Source organism: Puntigrus tetrazona, chromosome 5 (genome assembly GCF_018831695.1).
Source record: "Puntigrus tetrazona isolate hp1 chromosome 5, ASM1883169v1, whole genome shotgun sequence".
In the NCBI taxonomy this organism is placed as follows: Eukaryota; Metazoa; Chordata; class Actinopteri; order Cypriniformes; family Cyprinidae; genus Puntigrus; species Puntigrus tetrazona.
In genome coordinates, this window is record NC_056703.1 from 27,500,235 (window position 1) to 27,518,636 (window position 18,402).

Consider the following 18,402-nt stretch of genomic DNA (forward strand, 5'->3'; position numbering starts at 1 on the left):
ACCTCCTTTGCAGCTGGGATTAAGGCTGGAGTCGCCTGCCAGTGGTTTCACCTTTTGTTGGACAATTATCAAGAACTCTTGTTTGTCAAATAAACAATTTTTTCTTCTGCAATTGGGTCTGCTTGTCTGGACAGTACGGACTGACCAACATAGAGGACTAGCACTGCTCTGGCCCACCAGGGGCCATGATTGGTCATCATGCCAATCAACTTTCAACTACCTCTCAGGAGGTTACTCCCTCACCTCTCAACTGGCTCGTTTAAGCAGCCAGGTTAAAGATCTTCAGCAGGAGGTCCGAGTCTCATCCCACAGTCATTCCAACCCAGAACCACATGCCAACAATCCTCCTCCCTATGACGGGACCCGAACTCTTGCCAAGCCTTTCTCTCCCAATGTTCTCTGGTGTTTGCACTTCAGCCAAGTTATGCCTCTGAACAAACCAAGGTGGCCTACATCATCACTCTTCTAAACAGCTGTGTGGGACGCTCAGTCACCTGTATGCTCCAGTTTTGTGGGCTTCAGCACAGAGATGAAGAAGTTGTTTGTATATCAGGGGAGATGAGGCGGCTGCCAAACTGGTTCGACCGTCAGAGAGATCAGACTGTCAGAATACCTCATTCAGTTCAAAACACTGTCCGCCGAGTGCAAGTGGGATGAGGGTGCGCTGCGGGCCTTGTTTCGGGAGGGGCTGGATCCTCAGATCCAGGATGAGATGGCGGCTCAGGAGACCCCGGCAGATCTGGAGGAGGTGATCAGCTTAGCCTACAACGCCGAAAGCATCTCTTTCCTCGGTCAGTGTGGGACTTCACCAAGGGGTCCCAGAGCATTGAGTGTTCCCCATCCCTGTCTTCCAGTGATCCTGAGCCAATGCAATTAGGTGATCCACCTCACGGCTCAGGAGAAACAAACTCGTCTGGCTAGGGATTGTGTTTGTACTGTGGCAACTCTGGACATCTGGTTTCTAGGTGCCCTTTAAAGCCAAGGCCCACTAGAATACCAGGGCGTCCTAGTGGGTTCATCTCCCATGCCCTGAACCCTCCTTCCTGCGGTAATAACCTGTCTGGAACCCCTCACAGCTGCAGGCTCTGGTTGACTCGGGCCGAGGCCAACTTCCTCGATGTCCAGACTGCTAGAAGTTGGGGCATCCCAGCCGTTCCTCACCTCCCCTGTTCCGGTCTGGGGCTTGTCTGGCCAAAAACTTTCCACCATCACGCATCCCTGTGTAAGTCTTGTCGTGTCGGGCAATCACTGTGAGAACATTTCTCCTGGACTCCCAACAGGCTCGCCTTGTTTTGGGGCATCCATGGTTGAAGCAGCATGGTCCTCACATTGATTGGTCCCATAATTTAATTTTGTCTTGAACAAGTCTTGTTATGTGTCTTGTTTGGGTGCTGCTTCTCCTGTCTCTGTGTCTCCCTCTCATCAGGATCAGGAGGTGGATGTCTCTGGCGTTCCGGTGGAGTACCATGATCTGTGTCGGGTGTTCAGCAAGTCCAGAGCTCTATCCCTTCCTCCCCACCGACCCTACGACTGTGCTATTGACCTTCTCCCGGGCACTTCTCCACCCAGGGACGTTTATTCTCCCTGTCTGCTCCTGAACGAGAGGCTATGGACACTTATATCCAGGAATCCCTCCGTAATGGGCTCATTCGCCACTCCTCATCCAGCGGGTGCTGGTTTCTTCTTTGTTAAAAAGAAGGACCCCTGTATTGATTACAGGGGACTCAATGACATCACTGTCAAGAATAGGTACCCCTTACCCTTGATGTCTTCTGCTTTTGAGCTCTTGCAGGAGGAGTTAGTTGCCTACCACTTAGTCAGGATCCGGGAGGGTGATGAGTGGAAGACAGCATTCAACACTCCCTCGGGACACTATGAATATCAGGTCCTTCCGTTTTTGAACGCTCCTGCTGTCTTCAGAACATGGTTAACAGTATGATTAACCGTTTTGTCTTTGTGTACCTTGATGATATTCTCATCTTCTTTCCAGGTACACACCCACCACGTTAGCCTTGTTCTCCAACGTTTGTTAGAGAATCAGCTCTTTGTCAAAGCGGAGAAGTGTGAGTTCCACGCCAAGTCGGTCTCATTCCTTGGGTTCATTGTTTGGAAGGGAGGTGAAACCGGACCCTGTCAAGGTTAAGGCAGTCGCGAATGGCAGTCCCCGACTCTAGAAAGGCTCTGCAGCGATTCCTGGGATTCGCCAAAGGCGGTTTGTCAGGAATTATGGCCAGGTGGCTGCACCCTTAACTGCGCTCACCTCCACTAAAGAATTATTTAAGCTTAAGTCCCGGTTTATCTCTGCTCCTGTCTCTGTTCCAGATCCTAAGAGACAATTCATTGTTGAGGTTGACGCATCTGATGTCGGGTCGGGCGCTGTCTTGTCCCAACGCTCCTCCCAGGATGGGAAAGTACATCCTGTGCTTTCTTTTCGCACCGCCTGAACCCTGCTGAGCGGAATTTGACATCGGCAACAGGGAGCTGCTGGCAGTCAGGTTGGCCTTGGGGAGTGGCGTCACTGGTTGGAGGGGGCCACTCAGCCTTTTTGGTCTGGACGGATCAAGAATTTAGAATACATCCGTTCAGCCAAGAGGCTGAGTTCTCGGCAGGCTCGCTGGGCACTTTTCTTCAACCGTTTCAGGTTCTGTTGACCGGATCCAAGAATGTCAAGCCTGATGAGAGCCCCCGGAGAAGCGGCTTCTGCCGACCCAATCCTTTGTGGGGGCTCTTACTTGGCAGATGAGAGACTTGCCGAGGAGGGGTTGTTCCTGTGGGGTGTCCATGTCACTGAGCCCCTTCGCTCTGAAGTGCTCCAGTGGGGTCACGACTCCAAGCTAACCTGTCACCCGGGAGTCAGGAGATCGTTGGCAGCCATCCGTCAACGATTTTGGTGGCCGTCTATAGGCCAGGATGTCAGGCAGTTTGTGTTGGCTTGCTCAGTCTGCGCCCAGACTAAGACCTCTAATCAGCCTCCGTCAGGTCTGTTATGTCCCCTCCCCATCCCCACCCGTCCTTGGTCTCATATTGCCTTGGACTTTGTTACTGGTCTTCCCCTTCTAAGGGCAACACCGCTATCCTTACGGTGGTGGATCGTTTTTCTAAATCGGTTCATTTCATTGCCCTCCCAAGCTCCCTCTGCCAAGGAGACCGCGCTACTGGTTATCGACCACGTTTTCCGGCTCCATTACAGGCGACGGTTTCTGATCGGGGTCCCCAGTTTGTCTCCCGTTTTTGGCAAGAATTCTGTCGACAGAGACAAGTCTGTCCTCAGGTTATCACCCTCAGTCTAATGGTCAATGAGCCAACCAGGATCTTGAAAGAGCACTCCGCTGCCTGTAATCCTGCCTCCTGGAGTCAGCAGCTGTCCTGGGTAGAGTACGCCCACAATACTCTACCAGTGGCATCCACAGGTATGTCACCCTTCGAATGTTCTGTTGGTTATCAACCCCCTTTGTTTCCCATCCAGGAACCCGACGGCTGCGGTGCCGTCTGCCCTAGCCTTTGTCCGGAGGTGTCGTAACACCTGGAATAAGGCCAGGAGGGTCTTGGCCCAGACCTCTAGACGCACCAAGGCAGCAGCTGACCGTCATCGGACTCCAGCCCCTCGCTACGTTTGTGGTCAGAAGGTATGGCTCTCCACCAGGACCTGCCTCTCAGGCGACTTCATAGCTGGCGCCCAGGTTCATAGGGCCATACCAGATCACCAAGGTTCTCAGTCCGGTGGTTGTTAGGCTCAAGTTACCTTCCTCCCTTGGTCGGGTACACCCTGTTAACATGTATCCAGGGTTAAGCCTGTCATTCGCTCCCCATCTTAACACTAATCCCACCCCACCCCCTCGTCTAGTGGATGGCTCTCCGGTCTACACTGTCCGGAGATTGTTATGCGTGTAAGGGGAAGAGGCTTTCAATACCTGGTGGACTGGGAGGGTTACGGAGGTCATGGATTCGGCTCGACGGCGTCCTGGACCCGTCGCTCATCGAGGACTTCCGCCGGCGCAGGGATTAATTCTGAGGGGGTACTGTCAGGGATTGGCAGTAGCTTGTTGTGTTTGTCTTGTGTTTTGTTGTCCTGGAGCACATGGCCTTTGTTTTGACAGCTTGCCATTTCGCTGTTAACTCCTCCCTCTTGTTAAACCTAATTGTTTCACACTCCTGCACCCCATTTCTGTTAATTACCCAACCTACTTAATCTCCTTGTGTTTTCTGTCCTTTGTCAGTCCGTCGTTTGATATTTGTTCATCCTGACTCTGAACCTTAGTTTGCTAGTTTGATCAAGTCCTGTCTTCAGTCTAGTTGTACAGTTTTTGCCTCATCGACTTTTTGTTGGTTCTCGTTTTAGTCCTGTTCCCAGTCCAGTTAGTACCTTTTTGCCTTGTTGACTTTTTGTTTGTTCTTTTCAGTTTTTGTTTTCCCCTTTGCCCCACTTCTCAGCCCACCTGTAACCCGGCTGTACTCTCTCCTCTCAGACTACCTTCGGGTGCCAGTACCCGTCCCGGTCCTCTAGCGGGCGGATGTGGAACGTTCAGCGAAAGGCATCCCAGTTACCACCTGACCGGCCAATTGCTTCCTGCCCCACCGGTTGGGGTCTGGTTACATCATCCCAACTGAGAGACCTCTTTGCAGCTGGGATGAACACACCCTTTTGTTGGACAATTATCAAAACTCTTGTTTGTCAAATAAACAATTTTTTCTTCTGCAATTGGGTCTGCTCTGACCAACATGTACAATAATTGCTGGCCAGGATCAAGTTTGCAGTCAAGTTTTATGTTGATTTTAAAATTAAGACGTTAACATACAAAACATTACATAGCTTGGGTTCCACATTTATTCCTTACACCCCTAGATGCCAGAAGCTATTTGAAATATTCAGCAATTGTGTGGGTGTGTGTATGTGTGTGTGTATACCTATTTTTACCAATTCTTTTTAGAGCTGCAACAAACTGCGAGCTGTACGTGTTATCAAAGAAAAACCTTGATGAAGCATTGAAATATTACCCTAGTATTTTTGAGCAAGTGCAAAATTCACTTGACAATATGAAGTATCAGTTACACAAAGGAGATCTTCAGATGAACACATTTACAAAGCCCGGCTCTGACCTTCGGACTGGAAGTAAGTTATTTAATTTTGAACTGATGCATTTAATTTACAGTGTCAGTCTTTTATAATAATAATTTGGCAAGTACAAAACAGGCATTTATTTAGAGCTAGGAGATATTTAGGCAAATGTAATATGACAGTTCATGCAGTTGCAAAAGAAACAGAAGCATTCTTTTGACTGCATTGTTTGCTTTCATCTGATGAACACAACATGTAATATGGTGTTTCTATGCTTATAGGTGTAAAACTGTACAGGGAACACATGGCTGAGGAAGAGCACAGAGCTCAACTCCGTTCTCGTTCTTTGGGCATTAGACTATGCACATCAATCTCATCCATGCTCATCCAGTTCTCCCAGAAGATTTTTAACAACATGAGAAGAATCCACAACAAAACCATTGATCCTGAGAACAATTTTCGAGTGATCTATCAGTACACATCCTGTCTGCTGATAACAGTTTTTTTCTGGGCAATAACATTCATGGTATGTGTTACCTCTTGTTCGTTTTTGCAGTTCTCTTAGTTTGAATTTTAATATAGTGAAATACAGAGGTTTTCAAATGCTTTTTTGGTAGATAGTGATATGCATTTTTTTATGAAAGCTTATGTATCACACAGAGGCAGCTTTCAAAAACTGAAAAAATGTTGCCTTCAGAGGATGCATTCCAACATAGGAAGGCAGGAATGTGTTTCTGTTCCTGTCTCTTGAAATGCCTTCATCTGGCCAATTTTTAAAGGCAGCATAGATGTATCCTTTGCTGCCTTTGAAATCCATTTAGTAAAAAAATATGGATTTTGTTTAAAGGGTCATGAAACCTCTTTCAGCATTGGTTAGCTCTTTTGAAGGCAGCAAAGCGTACATCTATGCTGCCTACAAAAATCAGCTAGATGAAGGCATCTCAAGAGACAGGAACTGAAGTTAAGATTGAATTCAGACCTGACTCGATGCCTTCCTACCTTGGAATGTGGAATGTGTTTCAGTTTTTGGATGCAGCCTCTACCATTACATAGCCGATGAATAATAAAAAAGACAATGACAACCAATCAGCTTTAACACATGTATTGCACTTAAGTACATAAAACATATTAAATGTGTAATATATGTTGTAGGTTTTAGTTTTCCTTCTTGGTGTGAACAGGCCTTTAGGATTAGGGATATAAACAAAGCTTTATCTGTGTATTAAACAAACTATCAATTTTTTACTTAATGGCCTTTTTTGGACTATAAAATATCTGATTGACATGTTTTGTCAAATTTTATATTTTTGCCCCAAAACACTGAAACTACTTTTTATACAACAAGCAGTGTTTCAGTGACTGTCCAGTGTATGTGAATAGAAAGTACTATACGTGATTGGGTTGCTAAACAGCTAATCAGAACGTTGTAATATTGTAATTAATTCACGCTGTACATATTTGGTACATGGGTAACACTGCAGATCCAAAGTAAGTGTAAAATGTGAGTTTAGAACAATGATAACTCTAGGTAAGCAATGAATTTTTACACTGTAAATACAGTGTTGTACGGTTCCTCAGAGGATCCTCAGTGTTAAACATTAATTACTGATACGAAAACTAAATGGAAAAAAGGCTTTCACCTCTTTTTCTCTCTTTGTAGCCCACTGTGTTTGATGTTGACTATTATTTATTCTTGCTCACAATGGTTGTTGAGTTCCTTCAGATAATTGAGGTGAGCCAAAGATTTACATTCAATTTAATATTATTCCCAATATGTAACACAAACGTATATCACAGCTGAGCTACTATAAAGATGTAGGACTCATGAAACGTAATTTTTTTTCAGATCATCCTGAAGTTTCGCATGTGCTATTATGATGATAGTGGAACCTATATTTCAGAATACAGATCAACGTCTCGTAACTACATGAAGAGGAAAGTGGGATTTGTTTTTGATATGGTTTTTTCATTTCCATATGGCCTTATAATTTTTCATCAGATGAAAAAGGAGCCAGCAACATTCTTGCCTATGATTATTTATGTACGGATCGCTCACTTGCCACGCATTATTTCACTAATAGTGTTTATGTGGAAAGAAGAACAAGCATTAACAAACAAGTATGTTTTTTAGTTATATTTGTTCATTATCTACTTTTTAACTCCTTGCATTTTCCATAAAATATTGCATTCTAGTACTTTTTAATTTGCAAAACAATTACATTTTTTTGTGTGTGTTTTCAGTCTTCTGTGGATTAGGATAATCAAGTACTTTGTACATTCCTTCCTCTTTGTCCACTGTGCAGCAGTTCTCTGCATTTCATTTGTTGAGAGTCATGGAATAATGTCATGGGTTGCTGAAACAGGTGAGGAAAAACTAAATAAAAACAAGGAGTGTCTGTTGAAAGGGTACATTTATCATTTTCGAGGAGGAGATGATTGCAGTTGGGTGCTTCTTCATTCTAGTGCTATGACTGAATGTTGGGGTCAGTGGTGACAAACAGTGTGGCCCACCCCTCGTTCCTCGTTCCTCTATGAAACCTTTTAACATTGATTCACATCGTGTTCAATGCGAAACAACCTTATAGTACACAGAGCAACACAGAAGTCTTTACATTTCTACCAATGACAAAAATACTGAAGAGAAGACGCTTCTCTTACATTCACCTAGCGTAAATGTAGCCTTGGCCAGAAGGAGCTAATGTCATCAGATTGTTTTCAATACTCCTTGGGCACTTTGAACCTGTAGTGTAACACTCACCTGTTGGTGGGTCAGCATTGGTGGCCAAATCATTGCCCATCATCTCAGTCATGGGTATTTCTATGTCCAAAGATCATTCCTGGCCGTTAAATTAAGTCTGTCCTGTTGAGTGTCTCATCTTCCTTACGTTTAGGGAGACTAACTGTCCTCATACACCTACGGGATACATTTTGTTTCCGCCTTTCATGCTGAAGCATAATCTTCACTGGAGGAAAAACATATTTGCTCTTCTTGGGCCAGCGAATCTCAAAAGCATCCCTCTACTATAGTGCGCTCGTCAGCGAAAAGAACGGCAAGCAAGCCTAAAACAGATATTTCCTGAAAAATTATCCCTCAGAACTGATCGGTTGATTGGAATGATCTTGAAGTTATGAATAAGGAAACATGCAAATATTCGTTTTCTTCAAGTTATATCCTTCAAATATAGCGATAGCCTATTTCTCGGTTGATGTTGTGGAGATCTCTTCACATGACAAGACTGACTTAGTTGTAGTGAATTGTGTTTAATTGTTTTCTAACCTACATTTTACAATCAAAATAATAATATGCCTTTACTATGTTTTCCTTTACAGAGGTCTATGACTTCACTGAAATGTATAGATACGCCACCTATTGGATATTACAGATTTACACAACAACAGGTTATGGTGACATAAGGGCATCAAACCTTTTAGAAATGAGTGCGTGTGTCATGATAATGATTCTATCTAAAATTCAAGTGGTTTATAAAATGGGACTTCTCATCGCTACACAAACCAACAAGATGACACTGCAGGAAGCCTTTGAGGAAAAATTGCAGGTTATTGTAAACACTGCATCTTTGAGAACAGTGCTACCGTATTTAACTTGCGTACGAGTGTTTGATTTATTGTAACGATGTATTTCTCAATAACCTCGTCATCTGTTCCAGACTATTCAGTCACACATGTTGCACGAGAAAATCCCATCTACATTACAAAATCGAGTGACGCAGTTCTACAGTTACCAGTGGAACCGCACTAAAGGGACATGCGCTGAGGTTTTGTTCAAAGGTGTCCCTCGCTGTTTGAAAATGGACATTGTGTCAAGGTAAACAAGTGATTATTAAAAACTATTGAATTATCAGCATTATGATGATAGCAGATAATAAGCAAGTATTTTTCTGAAATACATACATGCACGTATTTGTATACTTATTAAATATACACAGTACGCAATCGTATAGTAATGTAAACAAAAAAATTAGATTTTGAAGGTGGGGAGAAGAAAGCTTTCACACTGAAGCATATTGGTGCATACCAATAAAATAACCTGGAATTTCCTTTAAATTGGTAGTCAAGTTTTTTTATGTTATTTAGTGTGTAACGTTCATCATGAATATCTGCAAAGTTCAATGCAAACAGGGTTATCAACTTAAAATGTGTTCTTGCAATAACACACACGTTGTCACAGTTCTATGTTTCATTTAGAATCTGCATGCAGCATTTAAAAAAGCACCATTTATTCTCTCGCCTAAGAGAACCTGTCATGAGGGAGCTTTCCACAAGAATTCTCTTCCGGTGTTTCCCTGTTGGTGAGCATTTGTTAAATCGTTGATCCAAGCCTACAGCCAGCCTAACTGAAGAACTATTCTTACTTTTTGATGTAATTTTTTTTTTTTAAGGGGAATTTATTTACAAAAAAGGAGACACCGCCACTGGAATGTACCTGATATTAATTGGCAAAGTTAATCTGTGTCTGGACACGAGAGGTAAAAACGTCTTCCAGCGTCTCTCTGCCGGAGCAGCTTTTGGGGATCATTTTTTATGGGAACATAAACACCGTGAAACTGCCATAGCTGCAAACTACGTAGATACTGCCATACTCCCCAAAGACGACTTGGAAGACGTGGCTCTCTTATGTCCTTCAGTTGGCAAACTGTTAAAGAGAGCTTCTGAAATGAGATAGCTGTAGACACACTTTGAGGGTAGTAGGGTTTTTTGTTGATATTGTGTTTTTATCGTAACATTAATTAGTTATTGTAAAGCTTATTTATAAAATGTGACTACAGGTTGATACCACTGATAAAAGCTGTTTTTGTTTATTTGTCATTTTCTAACTGTATGTATAATCTTCTGAACAAATTTAAGAGATATTGTTATATTGTTGAGTCTCATATAACACATGTGGTTAGTTTTAAGTGTTGCGCTGTCTTTTATGGCAATACACCTTTTTTGTCTGGCTAAATAAATAAAAAAAAAATCAAACTGGCATAGCAAACTTTGTGCTGAAATGTTTTATTCTATTGAAAAAGGTTTTTTTTTAAAAAGCGTAAAGTGTTTAGTTCCATTTATAATTGGTGGACATTGTTCACAATAATGATTACATATTGTCATATAGATCTATAAAAGTCCTTTAAAGGGTCCTCACCCCAGCTATCATTATTTTCAATAGCTTTCTTCCAGTTTTTGAAACTTTCTACCAGTATAACAAATATATAAAAAATATTACACACCCTAACTTGAACTTGCGTTTGTCACAAAAAAGTTATAAGAATGAATAAATATGCAACAAGCTAGTTGTACATGATTAACTATTCAATTTAAGTTAAACAATTATCCTTAAACTTTATAATTCCTTTAATTCTTTACAATTTTAATATAGTGTGCTATTTATAATATAATCTATTTATATCTGCATACATGCACTGAATACTTCTGAATCTTTATAATTTCTCGTATAATTTAAATAACTATTAGTAATTATACGTTTCTAATCCATCACTGATGTAAATGTAAATACAGGCAACTCTTTTAGTAGTTTTTTGTGTAAAGACAGATACATGAAAATAATCAATTGTCCATTGTTTTTTTTTTCTTACAGATAATTTAATCTTAAATTCAGGATTATGACATGTATTCCAAATACAAGGTCTCTGAGTTAATGGCGCATTTGTGGTCATATACACGTTGGTGTCAATGATACAAATGCTTTATGAAGAGCAGTCGTCATCATAAGTAAAGTTTGATGAGCTCATCGCTGACAGCCGAGGGCGTCAACACACCGAGGTCAGTGAAGAGTAACGTGATGAGGGATGGAGGGGTGTAGTCGATCATGGGGTGCTCTTGGTTCAGATCTTTCACCGTTTTCAAGATATCTGCTTTATACTGAAAGACAACAAACAAGAGCGCTATTATGCATCGATTATGTATAATATGTGCAACCAAACAAGCTTTTCTGTTCGATTACCTTGAATCTGTCGGGTACGTCTTGCTGGTTAAGAGGGTAGAGTCGCACAAACTTAAAACTTTCTGCCACCACATAAAATGGTTTGTTGTGTGCCTTGGAGCACACAGCCATCTGATAGGTGCCAATCTATAACAGAAATGTAATCATTAAAAAAATTAAAATTTTAAAAGAATGCAATAACAACAGCAGCATAGTTTTAAAACAAGACACTAAGCCAAAGTGTGTGTGTGAGTATATATTTATTTATTTATTTCAGACCTTGTTTATGACACCTCCACTTTCCACAACGCCCTCAGCACCGACGATAACCAGGTCAACCTTCTCCATGATGTACCTGAAAAATCACACAAAATGTAACCAAAAACTTCACTAATAAATATTGTAGAGCCACAACACCAAAACCCAAGTTTGGTCCCGAAGTTGACCTTAAAATGTTACTATATACTATTAATTTGAGTGGTAAAAAAATGAAAGCATTAGAATTTTTGTGTGAAGAAAACAAGTAGAAACTTACCCGACTGCAGCGTCAAGCACCACTGTGACGGGAATATTGAGGTTGCATAGTTTTTTAGCCATAAGTTTACTGAGGGAAAAAAAAAAACTATCAGAAAAGACTAACATAGTATTTTCTATGTAAACAATATAAAATGCAAACATATTTTCCTATCAAGCTTAGGCGACATATTGACTCTCGAGGTCACGGTTTAATAGAAAATTGATTTTTCAATTAAATTTTATATATTTATATATATATATATATATATGTGCTAAAATGGCTAAAAAGTATTTATCACTTAGTTCCAGTATTACATGTTATCTTTGTGGGGTAGACCTCTAGCACTGATGTAAAGACTCACCCCGCTGAATCCGGCTGGGATTCAGTGACGTATACTGTGAAGCGTTTATTATCAGCCGCTGCGTTTTCCAGAACCTTTAAAACCACTCGGGACGATGAGTGTGTCAGGATTTTCTGCGGACGAGGAGGTGGAGATGAGCATCACCAAAAGAATGACAAAAAGACATGATTCCTCTACTTCTATACTTACGGCTCCATCTTTGATAAAGGTGTGGCACAGTTTACCCACTTTGCCTCTAGACAGGGATATTTTCTTCAGGAAGAGTTCTCCTCGCTCTATCATCACATTCCTACACTGTGAGAGGTCCTGTAAAAAAAGAGAAACCAAAACAAGGTCGATCACGACACGACAAGAAAAACACAATGCCACCTGTGCATAAAATACAACATGAACTACAATCAAAAAGAGCATTTAAAGATAATGGATGTTTAATATTAATATTTCATTATAATCTCCGATGTTTGTGATTCTCCTGAACTAAAATGCACTTGAATGTGACACCAGGATTATTATAATTAACTAAAACCATTACAATTTATTAGCTGAAATAAAAATAACAAAAATATTTAATAATATTTAATTTATTTTAGCAAGTTCGCAAGGTAGTGTTTGTCATTTTAAAATTTGTTTATTAGACTGAAAAAAGAATAAAACAGAATAAAAAAACTGAATCACTAAAACTAAAAACCTTAAATAAAACTAAAATTATATTGCTATAAACTATAACTAAATATAATTACAATAAAAGGAAATTAATGACAGTTTTATAGATTTTAGTGTTCTTATAAACCTAGCACGGAATACTTTTTTTTGGTATAATGCTTTGGATAAAATCCACGTTTTTTTTTTGCTAAATCCGTAAATGTAAATGAAGTCGTTGTGGCACATTTGCAATTGCCGTTAGAAAAGCAGCATTTTGAAAGCGAGATCCAAGTCCTTGAATGTCATCTTAATCCACTAAAATACCTAACACACAGCAACCAGACTGAAGTGTTGAACCGACCGGATGTTCCAGTGACGTGAGGCTGATGAAGCGCAGGAAGAGCTCTCCTCCAGATGAAACGGCCACCGATGAATCCGTCTCTTCCAGCCTGTGTATGGCTTTCGTCATGTTCTCCCGCAGGCCCAGGATCGTCTCACCTAGAGAAGGACAAGTATGGGGTCACGCGTTCATCTCGTCTCCCCGGACGCTCTCCTGACAGCAAGACGGAACTCACTTTGATCCCTCTTGAGGAATTCAAGCAGCGATCGGATAGCAGCCACCGCTGAAGCCACATCCGGGTCTTCTCTGATCTGCGCTCGGAAATACTCCACCAGTTCTGAGAATAATAAAAAAAATAGCATGTTTCAGCGTCTGGCTAAATGGAGCTTGCAAATAAACAACATTGTGATGGCAAAACATATTACAAAACATAATTAATACTGCAGGAATTTCTGGGCTGTTTGTTTATATGCCTGTTTTTTTTTTAGAACACTTTACAGTAAGGTTTAACTTGTTACCAATATTTAACTATACACAAACTCTCTACTATAGCAGTTATATATAATATTACCTTATCTCACATTCAACATATGTACATGCTTAAAATCAAAACTTGTCTTTTAACATCTGTACATGCCGTGTAGAGTGTGTGAACTAACATTAACATTTATATTAACTGAAATGCATTAAATAAATGACACTGCCATATATTACAAATGGCTCAACTGACTTTAAGAAGTGACATCTTACCGTGAAGCGTTACCAGTTTTTCTAAGGATATAATGTCACCCACAATCTAGATCCTAACCAATAAAACTATTAATAAGAAACTATTTATCGCTTACTGTCAGTTATTAACATGTAAGTATCCCGTTCCATAATATTTTGCTCTTCGGTTGTTTCCATGAACGCTTTCACTCATAATAACGCATGTTATGCAGAAGCACGTGGACACAAAACGCACATTTTTCCGCTCGAATAATGACCGCAGCAGAGGTAATATTTGCCCTAATGTTGTTCACAACGTAACGGAATGAGCACCACAATTAATTTCATTCACAAACTAGAAGATGATCAGAAGACAACAGCTGCTCGCAAAACGGCTCTATCCGTTACAGCAACGCTTGTCTGCTTACAGGCGCCGTCTTTCTCGAAGCTCACCTCCTTCTTCCATATTAAAACTCCTGGACGCGTCTCTGTTGACGAACGATGCGATTCACCGCAAAGATCTCTTACAACGCGTCGCTGATGCAATGTTTTCTAATGACACCCTGAGGCTAAAGCCGACGAGATATTTTATCTTTGGCAAAGGAATGAGATTTATCCTATTAACTGCTTCCAAATTAGCTACTTTGTCAACAAAACAATGTTTGTTTTATTAATTTATTTTAAACTATCAACGCCATGCAGCAAGCAAGTGGACTTGCGCTTTCTTCTTCTTCTTCTTCTTCTTCTATGGACCATTCTTGGCGAGTACCGCCGCCTACAGGATTAGAGCGAAAAAGCACGGATAATACTCCCTAAGACATATAATGCGATTTTTTAAAAATGTCTACCTATTTCGATGCATATATTTAGCGTTATATGAAATATAAACATTTGGAAATATGTAGAAATAAGAGTAGTTATTAATTTTACAATCTTCCCGCTCCAGCACAGAAGGTGGCGCTGCGCACTTGTTCGGTTGGTTCGCAGACCCTTCATTGAATTCACTGAAGAAGAGCTCATTATGAATCGGAACAACACAACTTTTAACATTTTGGAGACGATACCAACTGAAATACATTTACGTTGTGGTTTAGAGATAAAGGAATCGCAATAATGGCCTCTGGTTTGTAAATGTTTTTAAAACATTTATTAAAAACTAAACAATTATGCATTTAGCCTAACTTGTTATTTGTTTCTTATAAATACGTGGAGTATTTGACTGGAGTAGATGAATCGCCATGCACTTAGAGTAGACATGGAAAAGGTCATGTTCAAATCACTAATCACGTGTTTAATGTTTGCAGACGACGAGATTAATATTCTGGTCATTGTGTTAGATGTAAACCCTATCTGGTGGGGCCAGCAAACTCAGCGGGAACCTCAGGTATTTTCATTTTTATATAATGTAATTTTTAACCCTAATCCGTGATTTTTTTTTTTCATTATGAGGAACATTGTACTTATTTTTATTAATTTTTTTTAAGTTTACTCTTTCGACGTGCCTGGATTCTTTGATGGTCCTGGCAAATGCCCATTTAGTGATGTCAAGAACCAACAAACTAGCTGTCATTGCAAACCTGTATCAAAACAGGTAAGCAGTCAACTGTTCGTCTAAACCTAAAAAAAAATAACAAATTTATTCTAAAACTACACAAATGTCTCTTTTTAAGCCACTTTCTATATCCAAGTAAGCAGTGGAGATCGGGGGAGGAGATCTCCACAAGCAGCGACGGCAAATACGAACTTCTGTCAGTTACCAATGATCTCTTTGCAGAAGAGATTAGGAATCTCATGGACAGAAGTAAGCTATTTAATTCTTATTCAGCTAAAAATGAAGGTTCGCTGAAGATCTAATCATACTCTGACCATCAAAGATGTAGATGAGTGTGTTTCTTCATCAAGTTGGGAAAATTATTGGCCATGAATGGGTGCCATCGGCATGAGAGTCGAAACATTGCTAATCTTCAAATTTTCATTTTTGGGAGAATTATTTATTCAACAAAACTAAATGCCTTCTTTTCAAGCATGCATTACTTGTGCTGGCTGGTTTGATGCATCTAGCCTTATATAAAATGCCGTTCTTGACAGTTTTTGCATTGTGTTAATAATAATAAGAGAATAATTATGTATTTTCTTTATTAACAGCAGAGGTCAATGGCAGTCAAACGGACAGCCTGCTGGCCGTATCACTCGCCAAAGCTCTGTGCTGTATCCTCAACTTAGCTCGCATCTTCTCTTTTTATTTCAATTTAGACCTAAAAGTGTTTTGTGAATTACATATTTAAACTACGGACTCCCGTTTTCTTAAATTTTCGACACTCAGATATTCATCGAGTCTCAAAGGATGTGCAAGGTAAACCCATTTCCCCCTTGATTACGCTTCACAACACAATAAAACCAAAGCACGTCGTTCCATAGTTTAGAGCGACAGTTATATAAAGCAATGCAAAGTAAGCTGCTCCTCATATACTACTTTTTTTTAAATGAGCTTGTTTTAAATAGATCTCATGGTTTTACTTACAGCCGGACAGGACGTGAAATCGAGGATTCTGGTAAGAACGCGTGCGGGATTAACAGTGAAAGGTGCAGCGTTTGGTGTTTTACGTGACTCCAGGACTATTTTCATTGTTTTTCAGGTCATAAAAGCTGCTAAGGATTCCACTCTGCAGTACATGAACTTCATGAATGTGATCTTCGCGGCACAAAAGAAGGTGGGAATAAGGAATGAACTAGCATCGTGTATTCTTGGATGTAGGAAAATCGTTTAACTTCGGTTCTCCATGTTTTCAAAGAACATCCTGATCGACGCCTGTGTGTTGGATGCTGATTCAGGACTACTGCAGCAGGTATTTTGTGTCGTCACGGTGGGAAAAGGCACAATAAATGTATTTTATTAAGATTGTTGATATGCACTATTTGTAAAGCTGAAGATGACGATGCCAAAAAATACAGCAAAGTAATAACACGTTCAAGTAATGGTGCAAATGACAAAAAATCCAAAAAAGAGGACAGATTATGTATCTTTCTGCAAGTTTTAAGATCTGACTCTTTCAGAGACACTGAAGACGCGGAAGACACTGAGCTAAATTGGATGCAAATGAAGACTAATAAATATCACCATCCTTTCTCTGTTGATTAAGAGTTTTCTGAAAGGCAAATTATGCCTTAATTAAATTAAATACCCGTTAGTTTGCATGCGTTTACAAAAAAAAGTAACATACTAGATAAAGGACTTTTCAGATTTTGGATTTCTTTTTTTTTTTAGTACTCCACAAAATGTGAATGTTTAATAAAACTGTGTAAAAACACTTAAAATACTGCAGAATATAGATAATAAAACTGTAAAGTTAGATATGTATTGTAATCAAAATCTAGATTTAATTGGTAAAGTGTAAATAAACACCTAAAGAATGAAAATGACCCTATGATTTACTTGAGGCATATTTAGCGCATATAATTTTTTATAGTAGCACTTATTTGTAATTTAAATGAATATGTGACAATTTCTTAGACGTTTAATGCAATGTTTGCTACTGCATTAATGATCTCTTCTGTGTAAACGCTCAGCATGTTGTTAAATAACATATATCTGCGGTTAAACATGAACACACTGTACTTTCACATTGTATCTTCAGACTTCTCGTTCCAGTCGAGTACTAAATATGGCTGTTTTTATTCGCATCTTTCATTATACACCTTTTAATTTTCAATCATGTCATTATTAGATTCGATTCGATCCGAAACGGTTCTCATCTCTTGTTTGTCTTTTCACAGGCTTGTGACATAACCGGAGGCTTGTATCTCAGGATCCCCCAGAAGATTGCTCTCACGCAGTATTTGTTGGTGAGACATTTTTGGACTTGGGATTATCCCGTTCAGGTCATTTTAGGTTCCCCTTCTGAGGTTGTAACTGGGGGTTGTGTGTCAGTGGGTATTTTTACCAGACGCAGACCAGAGATCCCAGCTGTTGCTGCCTCCTCCAGTACACGTAGACTACAGGGCCGCTTGCTTCTGCCACCGGAACCTCATAGAAATTGGCTACGTCTGTTCAGTGTGCCTTTCAAGTACGTTTCAATCCACCATTTATACCATCTACACGGTTTTCTATTTGAATATATTGTAACGTGTTATTTGTTCCTGTTATCAAAGCTGAATTTTCAGCGTTACTCCAGTCATCAGTGATGCTTTGGCAGATTTGACGCTTCGGATGTTAAAAACTGATTTTCAGTATTATTTGAAGAATACAAAGTGAAAAATAAAGCATTTATTTAAAATAGAAATATTATGCACTGCTCTGGTGAACTGAATATGGTCACTGAAATGATGACGTGTAACCTAAGAAGTATTTTTATTAGCTTAACTTGTACAGTAAAAATTGTCTCTTTCTTTACCTTTTTAGAGACCTTGAAATATATCAAAAGATTATGATTATAATGTGTGTGGTTTAACCGTGCTGCATCTTTTTTCCCCTTTTACCAGTATTCTGTAACTTCAGTCCAATTTGCACAACATGCGAGTGAGTTTTTAATATTTAGTTTTCAACCATGTCTGATTGATAAAGGCGGTCTCCCCCATTTTCCGGTCAACCTTTAACACTGTATTCTTCTGTCCGTAGGACGGCCTTTAAAATGCCCCTGCCTCAGATGGCCAAAACAAAGAAGAAAAAAGTCAAAACGGCAAACTGACCCCATCAATAAACGTATTTAGTATTTAATAGCATACTTTTTTACTGTGTAATTTGAAGTTGTGTAAAAATAATAACGTTATATGTTCATTTGAACAATATGTTTTGGTATCGTAGACCTCTGAATCAAAGCCAGAGAATACAGTGTGT

The 18,402-nt window shown here is 40.0% G+C and overlaps 3 protein-coding genes across 5 annotated transcripts in view; 2 read left to right on the plus strand and 1 right to left on the minus strand.

The window, feature by feature from the left end:
* Positions 1-9,740, plus strand: part of LOC122345115 — a 33,145-nt gene extending 23,405 nt beyond the window's left edge. Inside the window, exons 33-41 of the mRNA XM_043238944.1 lie at positions 4,929-5,110; positions 5,338-5,582; positions 6,717-6,788; positions 6,903-7,174; positions 7,298-7,419; positions 8,387-8,613; positions 8,725-8,882; positions 9,263-9,366; positions 9,457-9,740. Of these exons, the coding sequence (XP_043094879.1) occupies positions 4,929-5,110; positions 5,338-5,582; positions 6,717-6,788; positions 6,903-7,174; positions 7,298-7,419; positions 8,387-8,613; positions 8,725-8,882; positions 9,263-9,366; positions 9,457-9,740 (1,666 nt within the window). The remainder of the gene's footprint in view (positions 1-4,928; positions 5,111-5,337; positions 5,583-6,716; positions 6,789-6,902; positions 7,175-7,297; positions 7,420-8,386; positions 8,614-8,724; positions 8,883-9,262; positions 9,367-9,456) is intronic.
* Positions 9,741-10,638: 898 nt separating this feature from the next.
* On the minus strand, positions 10,639-14,316 carry eif2b1 (eukaryotic translation initiation factor 2B, subunit 1 alpha). 2 transcript variants are annotated; one of them, XM_043240888.1, is made up of 9 exons: positions 14,022-14,316; positions 13,096-13,197; positions 12,882-13,018; positions 12,068-12,184; positions 11,879-11,991; positions 11,536-11,604; positions 11,280-11,355; positions 11,022-11,147; positions 10,639-10,939 (listed from the first exon to the last, which is right to left on the minus strand). In XM_043240888.1, exons 1-9 carry the CDS (start codon positions 14,032-14,034, stop codon positions 10,784-10,786), a joined length of 909 nt encoding a protein of 302 aa, XP_043096823.1. In that variant the 5' UTR covers positions 14,035-14,316; the 3' UTR covers positions 10,639-10,783. The 2 variants fall into 2 exon arrangements, with proteins under 2 accessions (XP_043096823.1, XP_043096822.1); XM_043240887.1 differs by lacking the exon at positions 14,022-14,316 and adding an exon at positions 13,706-14,012.
* Positions 14,317-14,557: 241 nt separating this feature from the next.
* On the plus strand, positions 14,558-18,395 carry gtf2h3 (general transcription factor IIH, polypeptide 3). 2 transcript variants are annotated; one of them, XM_043240892.1, is made up of 13 exons: positions 14,558-14,691; positions 14,873-14,952; positions 15,053-15,159; positions 15,239-15,369; positions 15,714-15,776; positions 15,892-15,921; positions 16,092-16,120; positions 16,205-16,279; positions 16,361-16,414; positions 17,343-17,411; positions 17,497-17,632; positions 18,048-18,084; positions 18,184-18,395. In XM_043240892.1, the coding sequence occupies exons 1-13, from the start codon at positions 14,682-14,684 to the stop codon at positions 18,251-18,253; spliced, it is 891 nt and encodes a 296-aa protein (XP_043096827.1). In that variant the 5' UTR covers positions 14,558-14,681; the 3' UTR covers positions 18,254-18,395. The 2 variants fall into 2 exon arrangements, with proteins under 2 accessions (XP_043096827.1, XP_043096828.1); XM_043240893.1 differs by having other exon boundaries at positions 15,717-15,776.
* The last annotated feature ends 7 nt before the right edge of the window (positions 18,396-18,402 follow it).